This window comes from Humulus lupulus, chromosome 3, assembly GCF_963169125.1.
Source record: "Humulus lupulus chromosome 3, drHumLupu1.1, whole genome shotgun sequence".
In the NCBI taxonomy this organism is placed as follows: domain Eukaryota; kingdom Viridiplantae; phylum Streptophyta; class Magnoliopsida; order Rosales; family Cannabaceae; genus Humulus; species Humulus lupulus.
In genome coordinates, this window is record NC_084795.1 from 234,481,423 (window position 1) to 234,500,590 (window position 19,168).

A 19,168-nucleotide genomic window follows, 5' to 3' on the forward strand; every position below is an offset into this window, starting at 1 on the left:
TATTCCAAGACTTGCTTGGAGCAGATAAATACCATTGAGGTTGTCACATTCGAGCCTGTACTTTTTAAGCTCGGATTACTCGATTCGAAGGCACTCGATAATGGATGTACCCCGATGCTATGCCCTTTCGTGCCTAGAAAGAATCTCGAGGTTACATGTCTTCGAGATTTCCACCTTACTTCAGAGGTCTTACAACTGGACCATAAACATGTATTTCATATATCTCGAGCTCATACCTGAAGAGTCCAACTTTTGAGGTCATAATTTCTAGTCTCAAAATCTGGGTGTAACACGCCCCAACCACGTAAAAAATGTGATTTTCCATCTTTTATCCTTTCTTTCTAGCTCTTACTTCATAAAATATTTATAGTTTCCAAAAAACTTGGTAAACAACCACCATCATCTTCATCACCTCCGCCCATCCTCGCCTCCCTCCCACCCTCGTCCCTCACCTCCTGCCTTCTCGAACCTAGCCCCCCAAACCCAGTGGGTGCGAACCCAGTCACAACCACATGCACCATGCCTTTGCATTTGAAAGCCCAATCCCATCTAGGGTCGTGCACACCTACATGAGCCCCATGATCCCGAGACCCACGCAAACCCCAATGCACCCAGCTCCGCCTCCCTCCTCCCTGCGAGCCCGTCCTGTGAGATCCCTGAGCTCCTAAGCTTCGAGCCCAGCCAGTATCATACCCACCTGCATCCGATAACCATCTTGTCGCACCCAACCTGAGCTTCAAGCTTCCCAAATCCAGACTTGCAAGAGCCCCAGTGACCCCGGCGAGATCCCACCATTGCCAAGCCTCTCCTTTGCACATCGGGCATCTTTAATTGCTTTCTGAAGCCATTTATTTGACTATTGTGGGAATGGGTGCATTGAACTGTACTTGTGCATTGATATTCTTGAGCATCCATTTGCGTTGGGTCATAGGTAAAATTTTTGTTGGTGTTAACTCTATGACTATGAATTAGTGCTATTGGGCAGCGTTGTTAATTGCTATACATGTGGATAGTGTTGTTTGCTTGCCCGATTATGTCCTATTGATGGTGAGCTGTGATTTGTGAGCACCCATAGCCAATATTGCCCACACTTTGACCCACATATGATAGCCACTATAACTAGAGTCCCGAAGAGGAAAGCACCCAAATGATCAACTCCACTACCAACCAAAACAAAGGCCATCTCTTCTTAATCTACCATATCTTTTTGGATGACAATTTCGAAGGATAGGCGGGGGAGTTCTTGTCTCAGCTCATTTTCTTTTATTTGCTTTGTTTTTTTGTGTATTTCTTTTGTTCTGTGGCTGTAACTTTGTTTTTTTTTCTTTTCTTTGTGTCATTGTTTTGTTTTTAGTTTGTCATTGTGTTATCATTGTTTTGTTGTTGTCTTAAGGATGTACTTTGTCTTTGTTAGTGTTAACTAGGGGGCTCAATGACGATCTTGCAAAAGCTAAGAAAAATATATAATAAAATTAAGTTGCAGGTAAATTTCTCTCTTACTTTATTTCAAACTACATTTCTTTGGGTGTGAATGTTGCTCGCAATTGCTTGATGAGAATGTTTTTCATTTTAGTGTGTGCATAGATTGAGTAAATATTTTTGAGACCCTATAAAGAGCTAGTTTCTTGTGAGAGCTTAAGTTTCTAGAATTACTTAGTGGTTTTCCTTGAGTCGAAATCCTAGACATCACTACACCAATGACATGATTTAGGCCATCTTTGGACCGTTTGAGCCTTTTAAGCCTACCCGTTATGCATTTTTATCCCTAGTCACCCCGTTGAGCTTAATAGTCACTTTTCTTTCTTAGTCACTCATTAGCCTATCAAGATATAATAACCTCCTTCACCATACCCCTTTAGCACCTTGATCTTTATAGGATAGATTTGTGCATTTTGGGGGGTTGAGAGGAGTTGAGTGTGAGAGCGGAAATTGGGTGAGCGTTTTCATTTTCTTCTTTTCCTTGTTTTCACCATTGGGGACAAAGTTGTATTCTAAGTTTAGGGGGGGGGGGGGGGGGGGAGTCTGTTCTCATTTCTCTTGTTATCTTGCCATTTAGTTTGTTTATCAATATTAAAAAAAAAAGAGGATTAAAGATTGCACTACCTTGCATCAAAGGAAAATACATATAAAACACAATCAGAAAAAATCAAGAAAGGAAAAAGAAAAAAAAACAAAGGTACTCAAGGAAGCTTGTAAATAAGTTTGGGGGTGTAACTCTATAAATAAAAGAAAAGTTTATTTTAGTTTTTGTTTTTGTATGTTAGTAATAAAGGCTAGTGGCAAGAGTTATATTTTGTTGTGGGGTGTTCTTTGGGGAAATTAATGTGTGCATTGATTTAGGTCCTAGAAAGATTGAGGTGCTTAGGGTGATTTGAGCCAAAATTAATCTTTCTTATCCTACCTTCACCCTAGCCTATCATTACTGTAATGTCCTGCATTTTGGGTACCTTTAAACGACTCGGGTCGGGGTTGTTTACCATGAGTTAAGAATATTATTTTATATAGTATTATATTTGTTTGGAATTTATTTCCATGAGTTATTGCTAGCCAAATTATGAATTTTTTGTTTAAAATTAAGATAAGACTTTTGGTCTTGGACCGACACAAAACCATGATCAGGTAAAAATCTCAGAAAATAAAATGAAAAACTATGGGAAATATATTTTGGGCATAAAATACATTCATAAAAATTAAAGTTTGGTAAAAAATAATAAACCTAAGGGAAAATGGAAATTTAAGGGCATGTCGTGTTAAATGCTTAATTTTACCGAATTGGGGAATTTTATTTCATGAATGGACCTTAGGTTAAAATATATTGTGTGATTAATTAAATTAAATGTGAGAGACATTTAATTTAATTATTATGTGTTAAGTTTTGTTTTTAAAACTTAATAAAAATGAAAAAGGTTATAAGAAGTCAAATTAGATTTTTCTTCTTAGGAAATATTTATTAACATTTATATATATATAATAAATGGTGGCCGACCATGTGAAGGAATTAATGGGGTTGACCAATTTTTTTTAATTTAATCCCAATTTAAATATAAGGGTTAAGGCATCAAGAGGATGGTAAAAACACTCAAGTGTTTAAATATATTTTTTAGTTGATATGCTCTTCTAACCCTCCCCAACCGACCCCGCTCTCTCTCACTTTCACTCTCATCTTTTTTGAAAACTATCTCTCAAGTTTTCTCTCCATCTTCAACCTCAAGAACACTAAGAAGGCTTGGAAGCTAAGCATTGGTCTAGAAAGGGTTTCCCTAAGGTAAAGTTTTAAAAAAACTAGACTCTTGTAAAGTTTTAACCATATATTTTTTAATAGCTAATTATATATGTTATTGGGGGGAGTTGGTTAAGGTATTGTAAGAGTTTTGAAAGACTCAAAGCTAGTAGGAACATCAAAACCTAGAGCAAGAACAACAGGAGGCAAAAAGTTTACTTTCTATGGTTGTTATTGTATGGATTTTATTTTTAAGCATTATTTTGTATATTTAATGCTTAAAGTTTCTTATTGGTGATGTAATAAGGATAAGGTAGTTGCTCTATAATTTTTATGATGCTTGTGTGTTGATTTTTGAAAATAGGGACCAAAATCCCTAAGGGTTTTGGTGAGAACCCTAAAACAAAATACAAGTTTTGAGCTGTGAATTCCAAAGGGTCAAACATCCACTGTATATTGATTTTATAAACTTTAATTGTACTGTGATGTTTTTGAGATTGAGTACATAAAATTAAGCTTTTGAAACACTAAAAAATGTTTAAAAATGAGTGAGTTATGCTATTTCAAAGTTTAGGTAAAAAACTGTTTTTTTCGTATTTTTAATTTTGGGACTAAGTTTGGACAGCCACTGTATAGGGCAAATGAACCCAGTTTTTTCTAAAATTTGATGGACAGAATCATGGCATAACCTAGTATTCCCCTGTAAAATTTAGTAACAAAATAATGAACAATTTGAAAGTTATTAAGTGTCAAATTTTGGAAAAAATTAAGGACTTGAAAATAAAGTCATTTTTACCTCATTGTTGGAAAATAATTTCACCAATCAAAATGCTCCTTTTGACCTAATATTTTACAAAGACCTAAATGGCATACCAAAAATGGAATTGGAAAATTTTAGTAATAATTGGGTGAGTAAATTTAAAGTTATGGCCTAACAAAATATGTAGTTAATAATGTGAAAAATAGGGTTTTCACACTTAGTGTAAAAATGAGATTTTGGAACTTATGGTAAAAAGTAAAATTTTGCTTATTGCAAGATAAAAACTTGGTAAGTCTTGAAAACATATTTTGACCTAAAATACCACTTTGAGTTTAGTGAGAATTATTTTTATTAAAGAATTTTTATTCTTTCTAAAAATAAAAGAATTAATTTATTAATAAGTTAATAAATTAAAAGAGGGTTTAAAACCCTATATTTTGAGAAAATAATTAAGTGAATTATTTTTCTAGTAAGTAAACTTGATTAATTGACTTAAAAAAAATTTACTAATCAAGATGAGAAATATTTAACGGTTTTCCTAATTAAGATAAATTAGGAAATTTTCTTAAAACCTTTTTTAGAGATTAAAACCTTAAGAAAAATAAAAGAAAAATTAAGAGTTTATTTTCTTGAAAAATAATTTAGGAATTTAATTAGTATTTTCGGGATATAATATCGGTTAAAATCTTTTATATATTTTACCGACTGTTGAAAGTACGGGTTACTAGCGGAACTTTTAAAGAATAAGATTTTTAGCGGATTGTGGGAAAATACTATTGTGATACTCGAGCCTAGGTATCGAGACCATAGGATAGGTCTCCCCGAGACTTAGGGTTTAGTCTCAAATATTTGGTGTGGTGTTTACAATTACAAGCTTGATAAAGTCCTTTTGATCTTTGGTGTGGTGTTTGTCTACATTAGTGGAGAGGGGATCACTAAGTAACTTATGGAGGCATTATTTATGCTTTAGGACCAAGGCCTAATTTGATTTTTGGTGATCGAAAATGTTTAAGAAAAGCTATGAATGCACTAAAGGGAGAAACACTTGAAGATTTTGGTTTAAGGCTTATGTAAGTTTGAAATTCAGCTTATCTTATTCAAAATAAAATTCATGAGAGCCTTCCCTTTTTTTAAGCATTGGCAAACGCAAAGTTTATCCTCTCTTTTTGTGTCTTATCTTTGTTGGTTTTCCTTTTTATTTTGTTGTTCAATTTGTGTCTTTTGTTATCTTTCGAGATTCATCACTCGAGGACGAGTAATGTCTTATGTTTGGGATTGTGATAACTCTTGAATAAAGAGTTATTTCTTGTGCTTTTGAGCGTATAAATGTGGAAAAATCAAGAGTGATGTTAGTTTATTATTAACTATTGTAGCTAACTTTTGTGTTTTTACGATTTTAGTTAGTTTAATTTGTTTGTGTAGTTTTTAAGAGCTAAGGGGTTGAAAAAAATATTTTCATGGATAGATATTTGTATAAAGAATGAAAATTGTGAAGTTATCTAAGCTAAATTTTGATGATGAAATATCAGGTTTGTGGTAGAAAAGAAGATTTTGTTGAAGCATTTTGATCAGGTTTCATTTGGAATTTTATGCATGACAAGGAATGATGATTGGCAATTCATTAAGTGAATGGATGAGGTGGAAAGTACATGGGGCATTAGTCAATGTGGAGGCAATTTTTAGAGAAGAAAAGGAAAGGAAGGTCACATGTGAAATGGAAAGAGGGGCAATTTTGTACTTAGACCACTAAATAGGGTAGCCTAGAGGAAAAGAAAAAAAAAAGGGAAACCAACCGCACATAAAAGGGGGATCAACCATTTTTGAAGGGAGATAGCGAGAGCCTCCATTAGAGAAAGAGGAAGAAGAAGAAGAAGAAGAAGAAGAAGAAGAAGAAGAAGAAGAAGAAGAAATTTCAAGTTTGAAGAGAATAATCCCAAGGAAGAAAAAGAGGAGGAGGCAGATAAGTTTATTGATTCATCATCTTTGGCTTGTTTTCTCCTCTTTAATCTCATTTAAGTTTGTAATTTATTTAACCTTTTCTATTTAAATACCCATGGTCTATTTTGATTTTGGATTTGTGCTTTTGAATTTAGCCATTAACTAAATCTTTTGAGTATTGAATTATTGATGAACTCTATGTCTTAATTCTAATTTTCTAGCATTTTATTTTAGCAATTTACCCATTGTTCATTCAAGTGTGCTTAATGATGAATTCTTTTTGTTATTTGGCCATCAATGGCAAGATATTGAGTTATATTTGTGTTGGGAAGTTTGAATATAATTGATAGATTTGAATGACACAAGTAGATAATCTTGTTATAATATATTTTGTGAATAACATAGGAATGTGTTATTTACCTTGTGTAGCCATTATGAATTGATGCTTAATGCTGGGTTCTTAAACTTGATTGGCATAGGAATATGTTAAATTAGGTGAAATAATTAATACCATAAGATTTGGAAAAGTTCTATGAACTAATATGGAATTATTGTTAACTTTGGACAATTTTGTTGTAGCAAAACGTACATGTCACTTGACATAGATGAATTTAATAATTCAAGTCCATTTTACCAAATTGAATTTCTTTTGATTTTAGATTTTCATCTATGTTTATTTCAAGCATTTTAAATTTATTTTTTACCACCATTAAATTGTTTAGTAATTGATTTGCGCACAGTTATTTGCTAATTTAATCCACGTGGAGACGATACTCAACTTATCATTATATCACTTGTTGACTGTGTACACTTGAACATTCTTTATCCAATTAAATCACAACAAAGGTTGATATCTTCGAGCCTACAACTCATGCTCGAGCGGTGATAGCAGATCTAGAATTGTTTGACAATTTGTACAAGTGTACTACTAACACTTGTTAATCTCGAGCTTACTCTTTATGAGCCTACATTTCGAGGCTATCTATTTAATCTCGAAATTTGGGTGTAACATTTGGCCCTCTCAAAAGTGTTGGTTCGAATCTTCTGAGAAGGAAACTTTTGAACTCCACTTTCGAAAAATGTGCCCACCTACTACACTCGAGTGTGGACACATGTCCTTAGGAGATTACATACTGAGAGTACTCGAGTACTCTTTTCTCCACACACGTCCTTTCCTATTCTCCTTTTTTTCACCAATTCTTGAAATCAAACGTGTTCTGTTGGATCTCGTTTTAATCCATTTCAAGGGCTCAAATTAATCCCCTAATGCCAACTTTTGGCCTATTTAAACTCCCATTCATCTCCTCCATCCTCACTTCTACAATCTCAACTTTCAGAAAAGAAACTCAAACCAGAGCCCCAAATTTTTGCATGTTCTCCAAGTCGAAAAAACAAAGCACCCTTCAATAGTTTGGTTCCACAGGATCACTCCTGCTTCCGATCTTCCAATCAACGATCTACCCATTTCCATGTTCAACTCAGTGTAAGTTTTTTTTTTACCGTTCTTTTAGTATTCATGCATGAGAAATTTGTCTTGTTTCTTGTTGTATTCTTGAAGTCTTCTCTGTAAAATGGAGTTTTTGATTTGTATGGATGAGTATTTGTAGTGAATAAAGATATGTTTAGGCAAAAAATATGGTAATAACTGGAAAAAATGGCACCTTTTTAGGTTATGGGGTAATAGGTTATAGGTTTCGTGTAGTGTAAGAAATAGGGTTTTGAATTAGGGTTTTTACGCACGTATCCCGATGATATTTCCCTTTTGTGTAATTGCCCATTTCTTCCTAGAAATTCAGGATACCCCAAACTGGAAGAAACCACCCCACTCTCACTTGGGTCCACTTTCGATGCTCCGAACTTTTAATAGCTCAGTTTTGGCATTTGAGTCAGTCTCGCCTTCATGCTCGATTAATGTGATCTTGTTATCTCGAGCTTGCAAACTCGAGTTATCAAGCTTTAATTCTTCCTATTATTTTTTAAATAATGGGCCCTCACCTTTTTCTTTCTTGTTAGATGTTGCAGTCTTCAGAGAATCGGTGGGGGCCCGAGGTCACAATTCCTTACCACCCACCATAATCTCAAATTGAGTCTTCATTTTCCTGAAACCAGCGACTGATCCGGGAACACAAAGAGCGCCTCAACCAGGAAGACATTTGCGCCTATTTCCATCATCAGATTGACGAGGTCGAAGAAGGAAAAAGAAGGAGATTACGATTTTTCGTGCATCCGGATGTAGACCCTGAGATCCGACCAGTTCCGTTAGATCCCAAGTGTAGGGTCACAATAGATTTTTATTCAGGCGAAATCTCTCTACTTTATGGAGAGCACATCAAACCAAATAACCACACACACCGTGGCCAAAATCCCTTCTGCCCTGGCCTTGGAGAGCTTTTTCTTCGAGGCTAAACATTACCAGAGTTCCGTCACATCCACCAAACAGATTTCAGAACTCCTAACTTATTACAGGCTAAAACTAACTGGGAAGCTAGTGTGTCGACCTGCTAACTTTGAAAAAAGGAGATGTTTTGCTCTAGGCAAAAACAACCCCTAGAATAAGATCCAGCTCACGGCCTGGAGTCGTGAACACATGTGAGCTGGGGCATTGCTACCTCTGAGGAACTATTTTCACAATTTTACAGACTACATCGGCATTGCCCCGTTCCAACTTCAGTCCAACTCATATAGGGTCCCGACAGCCCTAAGGTCGCTCTACCACGAGATGAAACGGGATGGACCTTCAGCACGCGAGATCCTATATCTCTTCTGCCTCAAAAGTAAACTTTCTTGAGCTCACGGTGGTGATGAGTTTTATTATCTTTCGAGCTACCCAAAGGAGAGAAGGTTGTTTGAGGATATCCCCAACCGTCCTGCCAACTTTTAGATCATAGTCTTCTAGACTAATGGCCTATGTTCCAGATTTACTCATTTCAACGGATCCATAAGTATTTTGTCATAGTTCACTTTGATCTCCTTTTTTTTATACTTCGAGCTCATAATGCTCATTCCAATCAATTATTCAACTAACTATCACTGCCCTTAACCTACCAAGAACATGAAAGAGATCCGGGAAGAGATTTTCAAGCTCCCGTATGGCCGACGGTCCCTCAACTATCTCCTTCACGAGGACAGGCTCCGATGGTGCGGTTTCCTTGGCGAAGGTGAGTCTACAAACGACATCGGGATTCACAAATTCATGAGGTGGGAAGACTTCCCATTACCAATGGCCAAGCTTCCCTCTAGGGGGAAACACTCGAGCTCACACTCACGTGGCCCTATTCCACGCTCAGTCGAGCCTTCGTTCTCGGGAACTGAAGCACAAGATGAGGCCTTGATGAGCTTATCTAATGGAGGTAAAATCGTGCTAGACCTATCCAAGTGGTCTCCCACCCTTCTTAGACAGGAACCCAATGTTGTAGTCTTGTTTAAAGATCCCTGAAACAATTTTATGGTCTGGTCGGGGGTAGATCTTTAGGTGCATAGGTTTGATAGTTTGTTGGGGAGATACCAAACAATGTACAGTTTAAATGAATAGGATGGGATAGTAGTCCAATACAGGACTAATGATTATAGGGGCCCATTGAGGATGTCCCCTACTTTTAGGGAGGGGACCCCCTTAGCCTCGTCAAAAGATAGGGGGATTTCCTGGTCCCTGAGCTCGAGCTCAAAGGAGTCACTACAACATTTTAGAGTTTATATCACATTAAAAAAATTACACTTTTTGAAAAGTGTTATTATTGAAAAATTGGGTCAATATCTTAAAAATAATACCATTGGCTTTTGAATATTGGGCTGACAAATATAATAAGGTTAATTATAAGCTTGTTCTTACAAAAAAAAAAAAAAAAACTCTTCTCTCTCTCTGAACGAAGTATCCTAGATCTTCTCCACCTGCTCTCCTCACCGACGGTGACTTCGCTGCCAATCTAATCGCCAAAAATTGGTGATGATAACCTTATTATCAAGCTCACAATTCGTTTATACTAGTTCCAATCCCAAGTTCCCAATCCTTTTTGCCAAAACCTAAACCCATTTCCTTGTAAGCTTCGATCGATCGCTGAAAAATCTTCCAGTTCGATCGTTTTGTAAGTTTTTTTATTAGCAACGTGGTTTTTCAACTCTTCTTCTGTTTGGTTTTTGGAAATTTTATTATATACAAAGGACTGCCTTGGTTTATTAATTACGATTTATAGAAATTGGGGATTGATTTTGCTTTGAGTAAATTTATGGATTTTATTCAATTTTGCCTGCATTTTCTGGGGAAACTATCGAATTGGTTTCAATGATCATAGTGATGATCTGTGGATGGAGCTGTGTTAGTGTTGATTTTGACTATGGTTTTGGTGGGATTGTTATCTATCTAGATCGCGGGAAGAAATAGCCAGGGAGGAAATAAAGCATGCATTAAAGGCTTTGCGAAAGCGACTTTGGGTTGAAGAAGGCGCTAATGCTCCGGCCTATATCGCTCTATCGAAGCCTCTAGTTTCTCAGGTTTTCTCTCTAACTTTGAAATCTGTTTGTTCTTGGTGTAACACGCATTTAGATGCTCTAATGTGCTAATGGAATATATCACTATTGGAATGAGTAATTTTTATTGGTTAATAGAACAGAGTTAGATGGTTTTTTCATTTTTTTGGTGCGTGCGTGTGCTCGTTTTCTGTTTATGGAAACTTGGCTTTGTGGAGTCATTTTTTCCCTCTACATGCAAAAAAAAGATCCACGCCCATGAAGGTGGTTGTGCCTCCATATTGTGTTGAGTACAATTATGATCAATTGATTACTGGTGGACAGGACAGGTCAATCAAAATTTGGGATACCAATACTGGATCATTAAGTCGCACACTCTACTGTTGCCTTGGTTTTGTTCTTGATCTGACTATGACTCATGATAATAAATGAGTCATTGCAGCTAGCAGCTCAAACAACTTGTATGTCTGGGATGGTAAACAGGCCTAGGCATTGGTAGACTGAGATAGAACTAAAGGGAAAGGAAACATGTCTTTGGGCAAGGGTATTGGGTCCTTCTTTAAAGTTTCAAGTGATTGATATTAATCTGCTTATATAATTTGGTAGTTTTGAAGAAGCCCATAGACTCCTAATCAACATGATTGATTCTGAAATTTTAGCTGATGTATGTACATATAGTATTGCAATTGATTCTCTTTGCAAAGTGGAGAAAACTGAAAGAGTTATATGAACTGATGTTATCAAACGGGGTTAACCAAATTCACTTTGATCAAAGGCTATATGAAGGTTGATAAAACACAAGTGTTAGTAGTGAGTTCTCATCATATAGTTTATGTTCCGTAACTAGCATTGTACAAATTAGGGAATAAGTGGCTGCATTACCCAGATTGATTGTGTTGTGTGTACCAAGACATGAGAAACCAAGTACAGCAAAGGATAGCATATATACTTCAAACAGAAAGGTACTTCAGTAAGTTGTAATTAACTTAAATCATCCAATTATCTTTGCTTTGCTTTGCAGCATCAATAAGCTTTTAATTCCTAGTAGTTTGAAATTCTTTGCAATGCTTTAATTATTCAAGAGCACAAACCTCTGTTTTGCACCTTCTCTCACCGATTCTTGATATACTAGTATTTTACTTTCTGTCTCTCTGCTTTCTCTCTCTCTCTCTCTCTCTCTATATATATATATATTCATACATATATAAAATCATATTTGGTTGATCGAATTAATGGCACTAAGTTTCATGTGGCCATAACAAAGATAAATCATTTTTATCTTATTTCTTTTTCTTTGATTATTCTAGGAGTCTGGAACCATAAAAGTATTCATTTCTGAGAACTGAGCCTGCAAACCTTATTTGATCCTACATTACTTGAAATTATTAAATTCCTATTTTGAAAATTTATTTCTGCGAACAGTTTCTGATTAAAATTTCCATATCTTATGACCATGACTATTTTTTTCCCATTAACAGGTCCTATTTTTGATGTATCATTACTTTGCTGCAACTGAGATATATAATGCGATCCGTGTCTTTATTGCTGCATATGTTTGGATGACTGGATTTGGCAACTTTTCCTACTATTACATTAGAAAAGATTTTAGTCTTGCACGTTTTACTCAGGTGAATTATTTTTTTTTATTTCATTTCCATTTAATGTGTCATATGTATTTTCTAACAATAGATTTTTGATCGCCAAAAATAAAAAAATAGACTAAAACTAAAGTAATCTCATATCTTTCCTTATTCTGCACCATGCAGGGTATACCGATCCGGCAAAGCCAGATCTCTCTCAGCTGCATGAGTGGCATTTAAGATCTGGACTTGATCGTTATATATGGATCATTGGAATGATATATGCATATTGTCATCCAAATGTAAATCATCGAATGTTCATGCTCGCCTGTCTAATAATTATTTTTCCTTTTGGTTTCTTTAGCTGAAAAATATTGTTTTATCTTAGATTGAGAAGTGGATGGAAAGCTTGGAGGAAACAGAAACCAAGAAGAGAGTTTCAATCAAAGGGATTGTAGTTGCTATTTCCGTATTTGTGAGTAGCATTTATGTGACAACAATTTTATTATCATGAGCTTATATAATGCCAGTGATGATTTTTATGGCTCTTTTATATATATATATATATATTCTTCTCACTTCATTCATGATCCTTTGTGTAGGTTGGTTATTTATGGTTCGAGTACATTTACAAGCTCGACAAGGTTTCATATAACAAGCTCCATCCCTACACCTCATGGATCCCTATAACGTGCGTGTTATACATGAGTAATAATATGGATAATATTATGATGACATAAATGATTTGCATAGATTCACAGGACACTTCTTTCTGTCTTTAATTTCTCTTCTTCTTTTTTTACCAGGGTTTATATAAGTTTGCGGAACTTCACCCAGCAGTTCCGAAATTTCTCCATATGAATTGTCTAACCCTTAAAAAGGCTCAAACATCAGGATCATTTATTCTTCTAATTTTTTTAACGTTATACTTTTGAAAATTTATATCTAGATGGCTTGGAAAGGTTACTCTTGAAACCTACATTTCTCAGTTCCACATCTGGTTGAGGTTTGTGCTCTTGATCCTTTTGTTTTGTTTGCAATGCTTTTAATGTAAATTCTCACACTAACACAAGTTTGTACTCTACAAATGCTAGTAATTTACTTATGTAAATTTAGGATTTATTGAAAAATAGCTGTTATGCTACTGAACCTTACATGTAAAAAAAATAATTATATCCTAAACTTTTTTTACTTGAGACATGTTAATTAGACTTGTTGTGACCTAGTTTATTGGTTTTAAGTTTGTGTTCTAAATTTGGTCAGGTACTTCCTACTATATAAAGTTTCTTCGGAGTATACCACATGATCCAGTGATGACAGATTCGAGTTCTACTACAAAATTTTAGAAGTGTTTTTTTTATTTTTTATTTTGTGGTGTACTACTTTTATATATTAGCTTAACTTTTTAGTTAATATTTTAGAAATGTTTTGTACTGCACTTAATTACTAATTACTAAGGTAATGATATTAATATTTTGTGAATATTTGTTTTTGTAATATAGTTGATCAAAATATATACATAATAAAATTTATTAAAATATTATATAAATAAAAATAATAATTTGTTTTAAAATATATGACAATAATAAAAGCTATTACATTTATAATATAACAAAAAGAAATTGTTATAAATTCATCATTTATACCATATTATAGTGCTTAGTTTAGATAATTACAACTATAACCAAACATTATCATTAATATAATATAACAAGCACCAAATGTTATAAAAAAATCTATCATAACATTTTTTATAACTCTTAAATAATGTTATGAAATAGGCATAATTAGTTGCTCCTGACATCATATTTATAAGCTTGATAAATAGATATTGTATGTATATTATAACAAAGAAAAAATGTTATATAATAGTTAATTATAACACTATTGATAACACTTGAAAATTATTATAAAAATGTTTGGACTTTTAATAACACGGCCTATGTTAGCATTTGATAAAGTGTTATAAACTATTTTTTATAGCACTTTTTCAGAGTTATTCTAAATGTTTTTTCTTGTAGTGAGTCCTCCAATTTGGTTCCTTTTACTTAGTAGTTTCAATGTTGGACTTATGTAGTTTCTTTTTTCCAAACATAATGAATCTTTTTTCTTTTCAGCTGATATGGACTTAGCAGTTTAAATGTTGGACTTATGCGTGGGATATTTCTACTCATACTCCTTTAACTGTCTCGATGCATAGGCTATCGCCTTACCAACTTGCATCAACATGCACCCCAAACCATGTCTGGATGCATTACAATAAACCACAAACTTTTCATTATCTGTCGGCAAGCTTAACACTGGCACGGTGATCAATCGCCGCTTTAACTCCTTGAAACTGTTCTCACATCTATCCTTCCAGACATACCTTGTCTTCTTCTTTGTCAGCTCTGTCAACGGTGTAGCTATTCTAGAGAACCCCTCAACGAACCGCTGATGGCACCCTGCTAAGCCCAAAAAGCTTCTCACTTCAGGAACATTGCTCGGTCTAGGCCAATCTCTGACTGCCTCAATCTTACTTGGGTCAACCAAAATCCCCTCCTTACTGACGACATGGCCCAGAAATGTAACTTGTGGTAACCAGAACTCACACTTACTGAACTTAGCATATAACTTATGCTCCCTCAACCGCTGTAGAATGAACCACAGATGCTGCTTGTGCTCTGCCTCCTACTGAGAATACACCAAGATGTCGTCGATGAACACAGTCACAAACTTATCCAGATAATCCATGAAAACCCTATTCATCATATCTATAAAGGCTGCTGGGGAATTGGTTAATCCAAAGGACATAACCAGGAATTCATAGTGTCCATACCTCGTTCGGAAAGCGGTCTTTGGTATGTCCTCCTCTTTAATCCTTAACTGATGGTAACCTGATCGGAGGTCTATCTTAGAAAACACTGTTCTTCCCTGTAACTGATCAAATAAATCGTTGATCTTAGGTAGTGGATACTTGTTCTTAATGGTTAACTTGTTTAGCTCCCTGTAATCAATACACATCCTAAGGTATCCATCCTTCTTCTTAACGAACAATATTGGAGCACCCCATGGTGAGAAACTCGGTCTGATGAACCCCAAATAAAGTAACTCCTGCAATTGAATCTTCAACTCCTTCAATTCCGCTGGAGCCATTCTGTAAGGTGTCCTAGATACTGGCTCCGCTCCTGGTACCAATTCTATAACAAAGTCAATCTCCCGCTGCGGCGGCAATCCTGGCAAATCAGCCGGAAACAAATCTGGAAACTCACACACCAATCTAGTCTCACCCGGTCCAACCGACACCACCCTAGAGGTATCCACAACACTCTCTAGGAATCCCATGCAACCTTCCTGCATCAGGTCTCTAGCCTTCAATGCTGAAATCATTGGTACTCGCGGTCCACTAACTGTCCCCACAAACACAAAGGGTACCTCACCTTCCAGTTCAAAAGTCACCATTCTGCGCTTGCAGTCAATCGTTGCCCCATACTTCGATAACCAATCCATCCCTAGAATCATATATAAGTCATCCATCTCTAACTCAATCAAATCAACAGATAGTTCCCTACCGTCTACCTCTACTGGCAACGCTCTAATCCATTTCCTAGAGACTACCAGTTCTCCTGTTCACAACAAAGTCTGAAATCCCCTAGCATACACACCACTAGGTCTACAAAGTTGATCTATCACTCTAGCAGATACAAATGAATGGGTAGCCCTTGAATCAAACAATGCAGTATACAAAGAACCATCACTAGAGATCTGACCTATCACAACTGAGGGGCTAGCCTCCGCCTCGGTTTGAGTCAAAGTAAATACCCTGGCAAGAGCAAGACTGTCACTCTGCTTCTGCTCCTCCTTCTTGACTTGAGGGCAATCCCTCTTCAGATGACTGTCGCTCCCACAAACAAAGTAGGCCCTTATCCTGCACTCACCCTGGTGTCGTCGCCTGCACTGCAGACACACTGGGAAGCTCCTCCAGTTGTCACTTCCACCCTGACGGCCAGTAGAAGCACCCCGTGCCCTCCCATCTGAACTAGGAGGAACAAAGGAATCTGGGGCCTTCCTCTTCTGCTCACTAGAACCACCACCCCGACTGGATCCAATGAAAGGAGACACTGTCCTCCTGGCATCGCGCCTAACAACGCTTTCCTTCCAAATATTATATTCGGCCCTCTCAGCTGTAAGGGCCTTGTCCACTACCTAGGCATAAGTAGTAGTCTCTGGATCCGAGGTAATATTCACATCGGGGGCGATCATAACGTTCAACCCCCGCACAAACCTGTCCCTTATTGCCGCATCAGTCGGCACTAAATCTGGCGCAAACTTTGCCAATCTGTCAAACTTCAAAGCATACTCCATCACTGTCATTCAGTTCTGAGTCAGGTTGATGAACTCGTCAACCTTCGCAACTCGAACTGCCACACTGTAATACTTCTCATTAAATAAGTTTCTGAACTCTTCCCAAGTCATAACTGTTACATTCCTTCTCTGAACCATCACGTCCCACCAAATGCGGGCATCCTCTCTAAACATGTAGCTAGCACAAGCTACCCTCTCATTTCCCTGAACCCTCATAAAATCCAGAATTGAGGAAATGATTTCCATCCACTGCTCTACCCGTAGTGGGTCTGGTCCACCCTCAAAGATGGGAGGATGCTGTTTCCTGAACCTCTCATACAAAAGTTCCCACTTATTCTCCACAGCAGATGGAACTGGCACTAGCGCCATAAACTGCTGAACCGGCAGCCCAGTGACCTGAGGTGAGGCCTGCTGCCTCAACTGTCGAAGCTCTTCCTCTGTTTGCTGCAGTCTTGCTTCCATCTCGACAAATATCTCTTGCCAATTCTGTGAGGCAGGTGGAGGGTCCTGACCCTGGTTGTCATCCTCGGCCCTACTGCCACGAAGTCTAGATGATTGACGAGGCATCTCAACAAATATGCCTGCAACCAACGACGCCACTCATCTGGCATGATAACAACATCCAAAACCACCTCCCAAACACATCAACCATCCACAAATAGTAATTCACATAACATACAGATAGCATATAACACACAACGGGCCATGCCCTGACATCATGCATATGTTAACTCATTCATCATGCTCTATACGAAATAAGCAGGCAGACAGGGCATTTAAGCACATATTCAAGCATATTAGTCATTCATACCAACCAACTCTGAGTCGAGCTTATCACTGACAGTGAGCGTACATGTTCGGTCAATCTCCAGAACCATAAACCTTGGCTCGATATGATACCAAGTTGTAACGCCTTACTACCTTAGAGTCGTTACTAAGTGAATTTAAAAACGTGCAATCACTCGCTAATCGAGGCTTTTAAAGCAAAAGTGTAATTAAATCATAAACAGAGTAGAAACTTTAGAAATAACTCTATTTCATTGAAAAGCATAAAAGTTTAACACTTGGGATCCCAAAATACTGTTTAGAAATATTTACAACATATAAATACAACCAAGTCGGCTAAACGACAAAATCTAGGTTTTATTACAATCATCACCCAAAATCCACTAGTTGTGTCAGCCAGGCAGGCCAAACATGTACACGCCGCCTCATGCTTGCTATACTCATGGTTGGTTGGATTTCCCCTTGCCCTTACCTACACCACAGAGCACCCGTGAGCCGAAGCCTAGCAAGAAAACCCATAAGAAGATAACATATGAAAAACAAACACATAGCATATAAGCAGGCCATCAATAGGCTAAACACATACGGCCAAACAGTCCCAGGCGCTTTACCAAGCCCTGGGTTCGCGGTCCACACCATGAGGATATCCCAGGTATCCTTTAGGGTCTCACCCTGGCAGCTCACACTCCACGTGCTTGATGCTGCTCCTGGCCCCTTGCCGAACTCGGCCTTGCACTCAATGTGCCCAACGTCGTTCCCGACCCCTACCATCCTCGGCCTGCGCCGTTCCCGGCTCTTGCCGAACATTCACATAATCATATTCATAGCATAATAAACATATATTGAACACTAACAAATTCACTCAAAGGGCTATGCCCTTTCATTCAAACATATCGGGGCTCAGCCCTGCATACAAGCTCTATGGGAACAGGGGTTTTCTTACCTGTGTCCCGAGCTTCCCGAGCACCAATATCCCGAGCACAGTCCCCTAACCCTAGTCACAACACATCGACAATATTCATCCATCAAGTTCCAAACCATCAAATAACTTTGAGCCATAATTACAATCTCCGGGACATTGAATTCCATCAATCCGGGTGATAAAATCCATCCTGAGCCTTAACCTTCGAGTTCCCAAGCCTAAACACACTTTAAAACACAAATTGGCACTAAGAGTCGCGGCCCTACCCACAAGCGCCGCGACTAGCCTCGAAACAGAGGCTAGCACCTCCCTAAAGCACGCACGGGCCACGACGCACTTGGCCAAGCGTCGCGGCTCGCATCAAACACCATGGCCTCCCATGGCCGCGTGCGCACACGGGCCGCGGCTTGCCCCTCCTAGGGCCACGACCCTCGCCTCCAAACCCAGAAATCTCTATCCTTTTTCTACATTTTCTTCAAACCAATTCACCCAAAACCAAACTAGTAATTCCAGATTATCACCACAAAGGTTCTAGCCCAGTTTTAACATCAAAACCTATCAAAAACCTACTCCAAAAGCTCATCTAAACACCCTAGAATAGATCAAATCTTACTCACATGCATTACCTAATAAAACAGTAGAAATCCACCATAATTCTCAAAGTTAGAACTTACCCTTGCTGAGTTTTGATTCAGAGTTGATTCCCCTAGTTCCCAACCTCAATTCCTCAGGCTCCAAGCCCTGATTTACTGGTTAGAATCTCCCAAGCTCTGCCCCAATTCTAGTTCTTGTCTGACTTCTTTCCCTTGCTTATTTCCTTGAGTTTATCTTAGAGAGTACGCATGAGAGAGAAAAAAAACTATCTTCAGCAGAGAAGGGAAAATAGATGTCGTTTTCTAAGTCTCCAAAAGCTTCCTAAACTTTGTTTTATTTAACTTAAACTTTAAGGTTACCTCAAGGCTCGGGGTACCAAAACGTCCCCGAGGGCAAAATGGTAAATTTCCCCAATATTCCCTCCTAGACATTCTATCCTCAAATATATCTCCAAATATTTATTTCCATAACCCGATAACCCCATAATACATCTAATACCCAAAGTACCCCTCGACTCACCCTGAGTCAGATTCTCAACCCCGTTGTGATTTTCTGGCTAA

General features: G+C 37.4%; 1 protein-coding gene across 1 annotated transcript; it reads left to right on the plus strand.

The window, feature by feature from the left end:
- The first annotated feature begins 9,053 nt into the window (after positions 1 to 9,053).
- Positions 9,054 to 12,896, plus strand: LOC133825468 (protein REDUCED WALL ACETYLATION 4-like). Its single transcript, XM_062258401.1, has 7 exons — positions 9,054 to 9,076; positions 10,280 to 10,406; positions 11,861 to 12,047; positions 12,149 to 12,264; positions 12,351 to 12,437; positions 12,565 to 12,653; positions 12,769 to 12,896. The coding sequence occupies exons 1-7, from the start codon at positions 9,054 to 9,056 to the stop codon at positions 12,821 to 12,823; spliced, it is 684 nt and encodes a 227-aa protein (XP_062114385.1). The 3' UTR covers positions 12,824 to 12,896.
- The last annotated feature ends 6,272 nt before the right edge of the window (positions 12,897 to 19,168 follow it).

Coding starts and splice junctions, on each gene's coding strand:
- LOC133825468 (XM_062258401.1), top strand. CDS start 9,054: ATGGTGCGGTTTCCTTGGCGAAG. Junction 9,077..10,279: donor GTGCGGTTTCCTTGGCGAAG/GTGAGTCTACAA, acceptor TTATCTATCTAG/ATCGCGGGAAGAAATAGCCA. Junction 12,048..12,148: donor ATTTCATTTCCATTTAATGT/GTCATATGTATT, acceptor TGCACCATGCAG/GGTATACCGATCCGGCAAAG.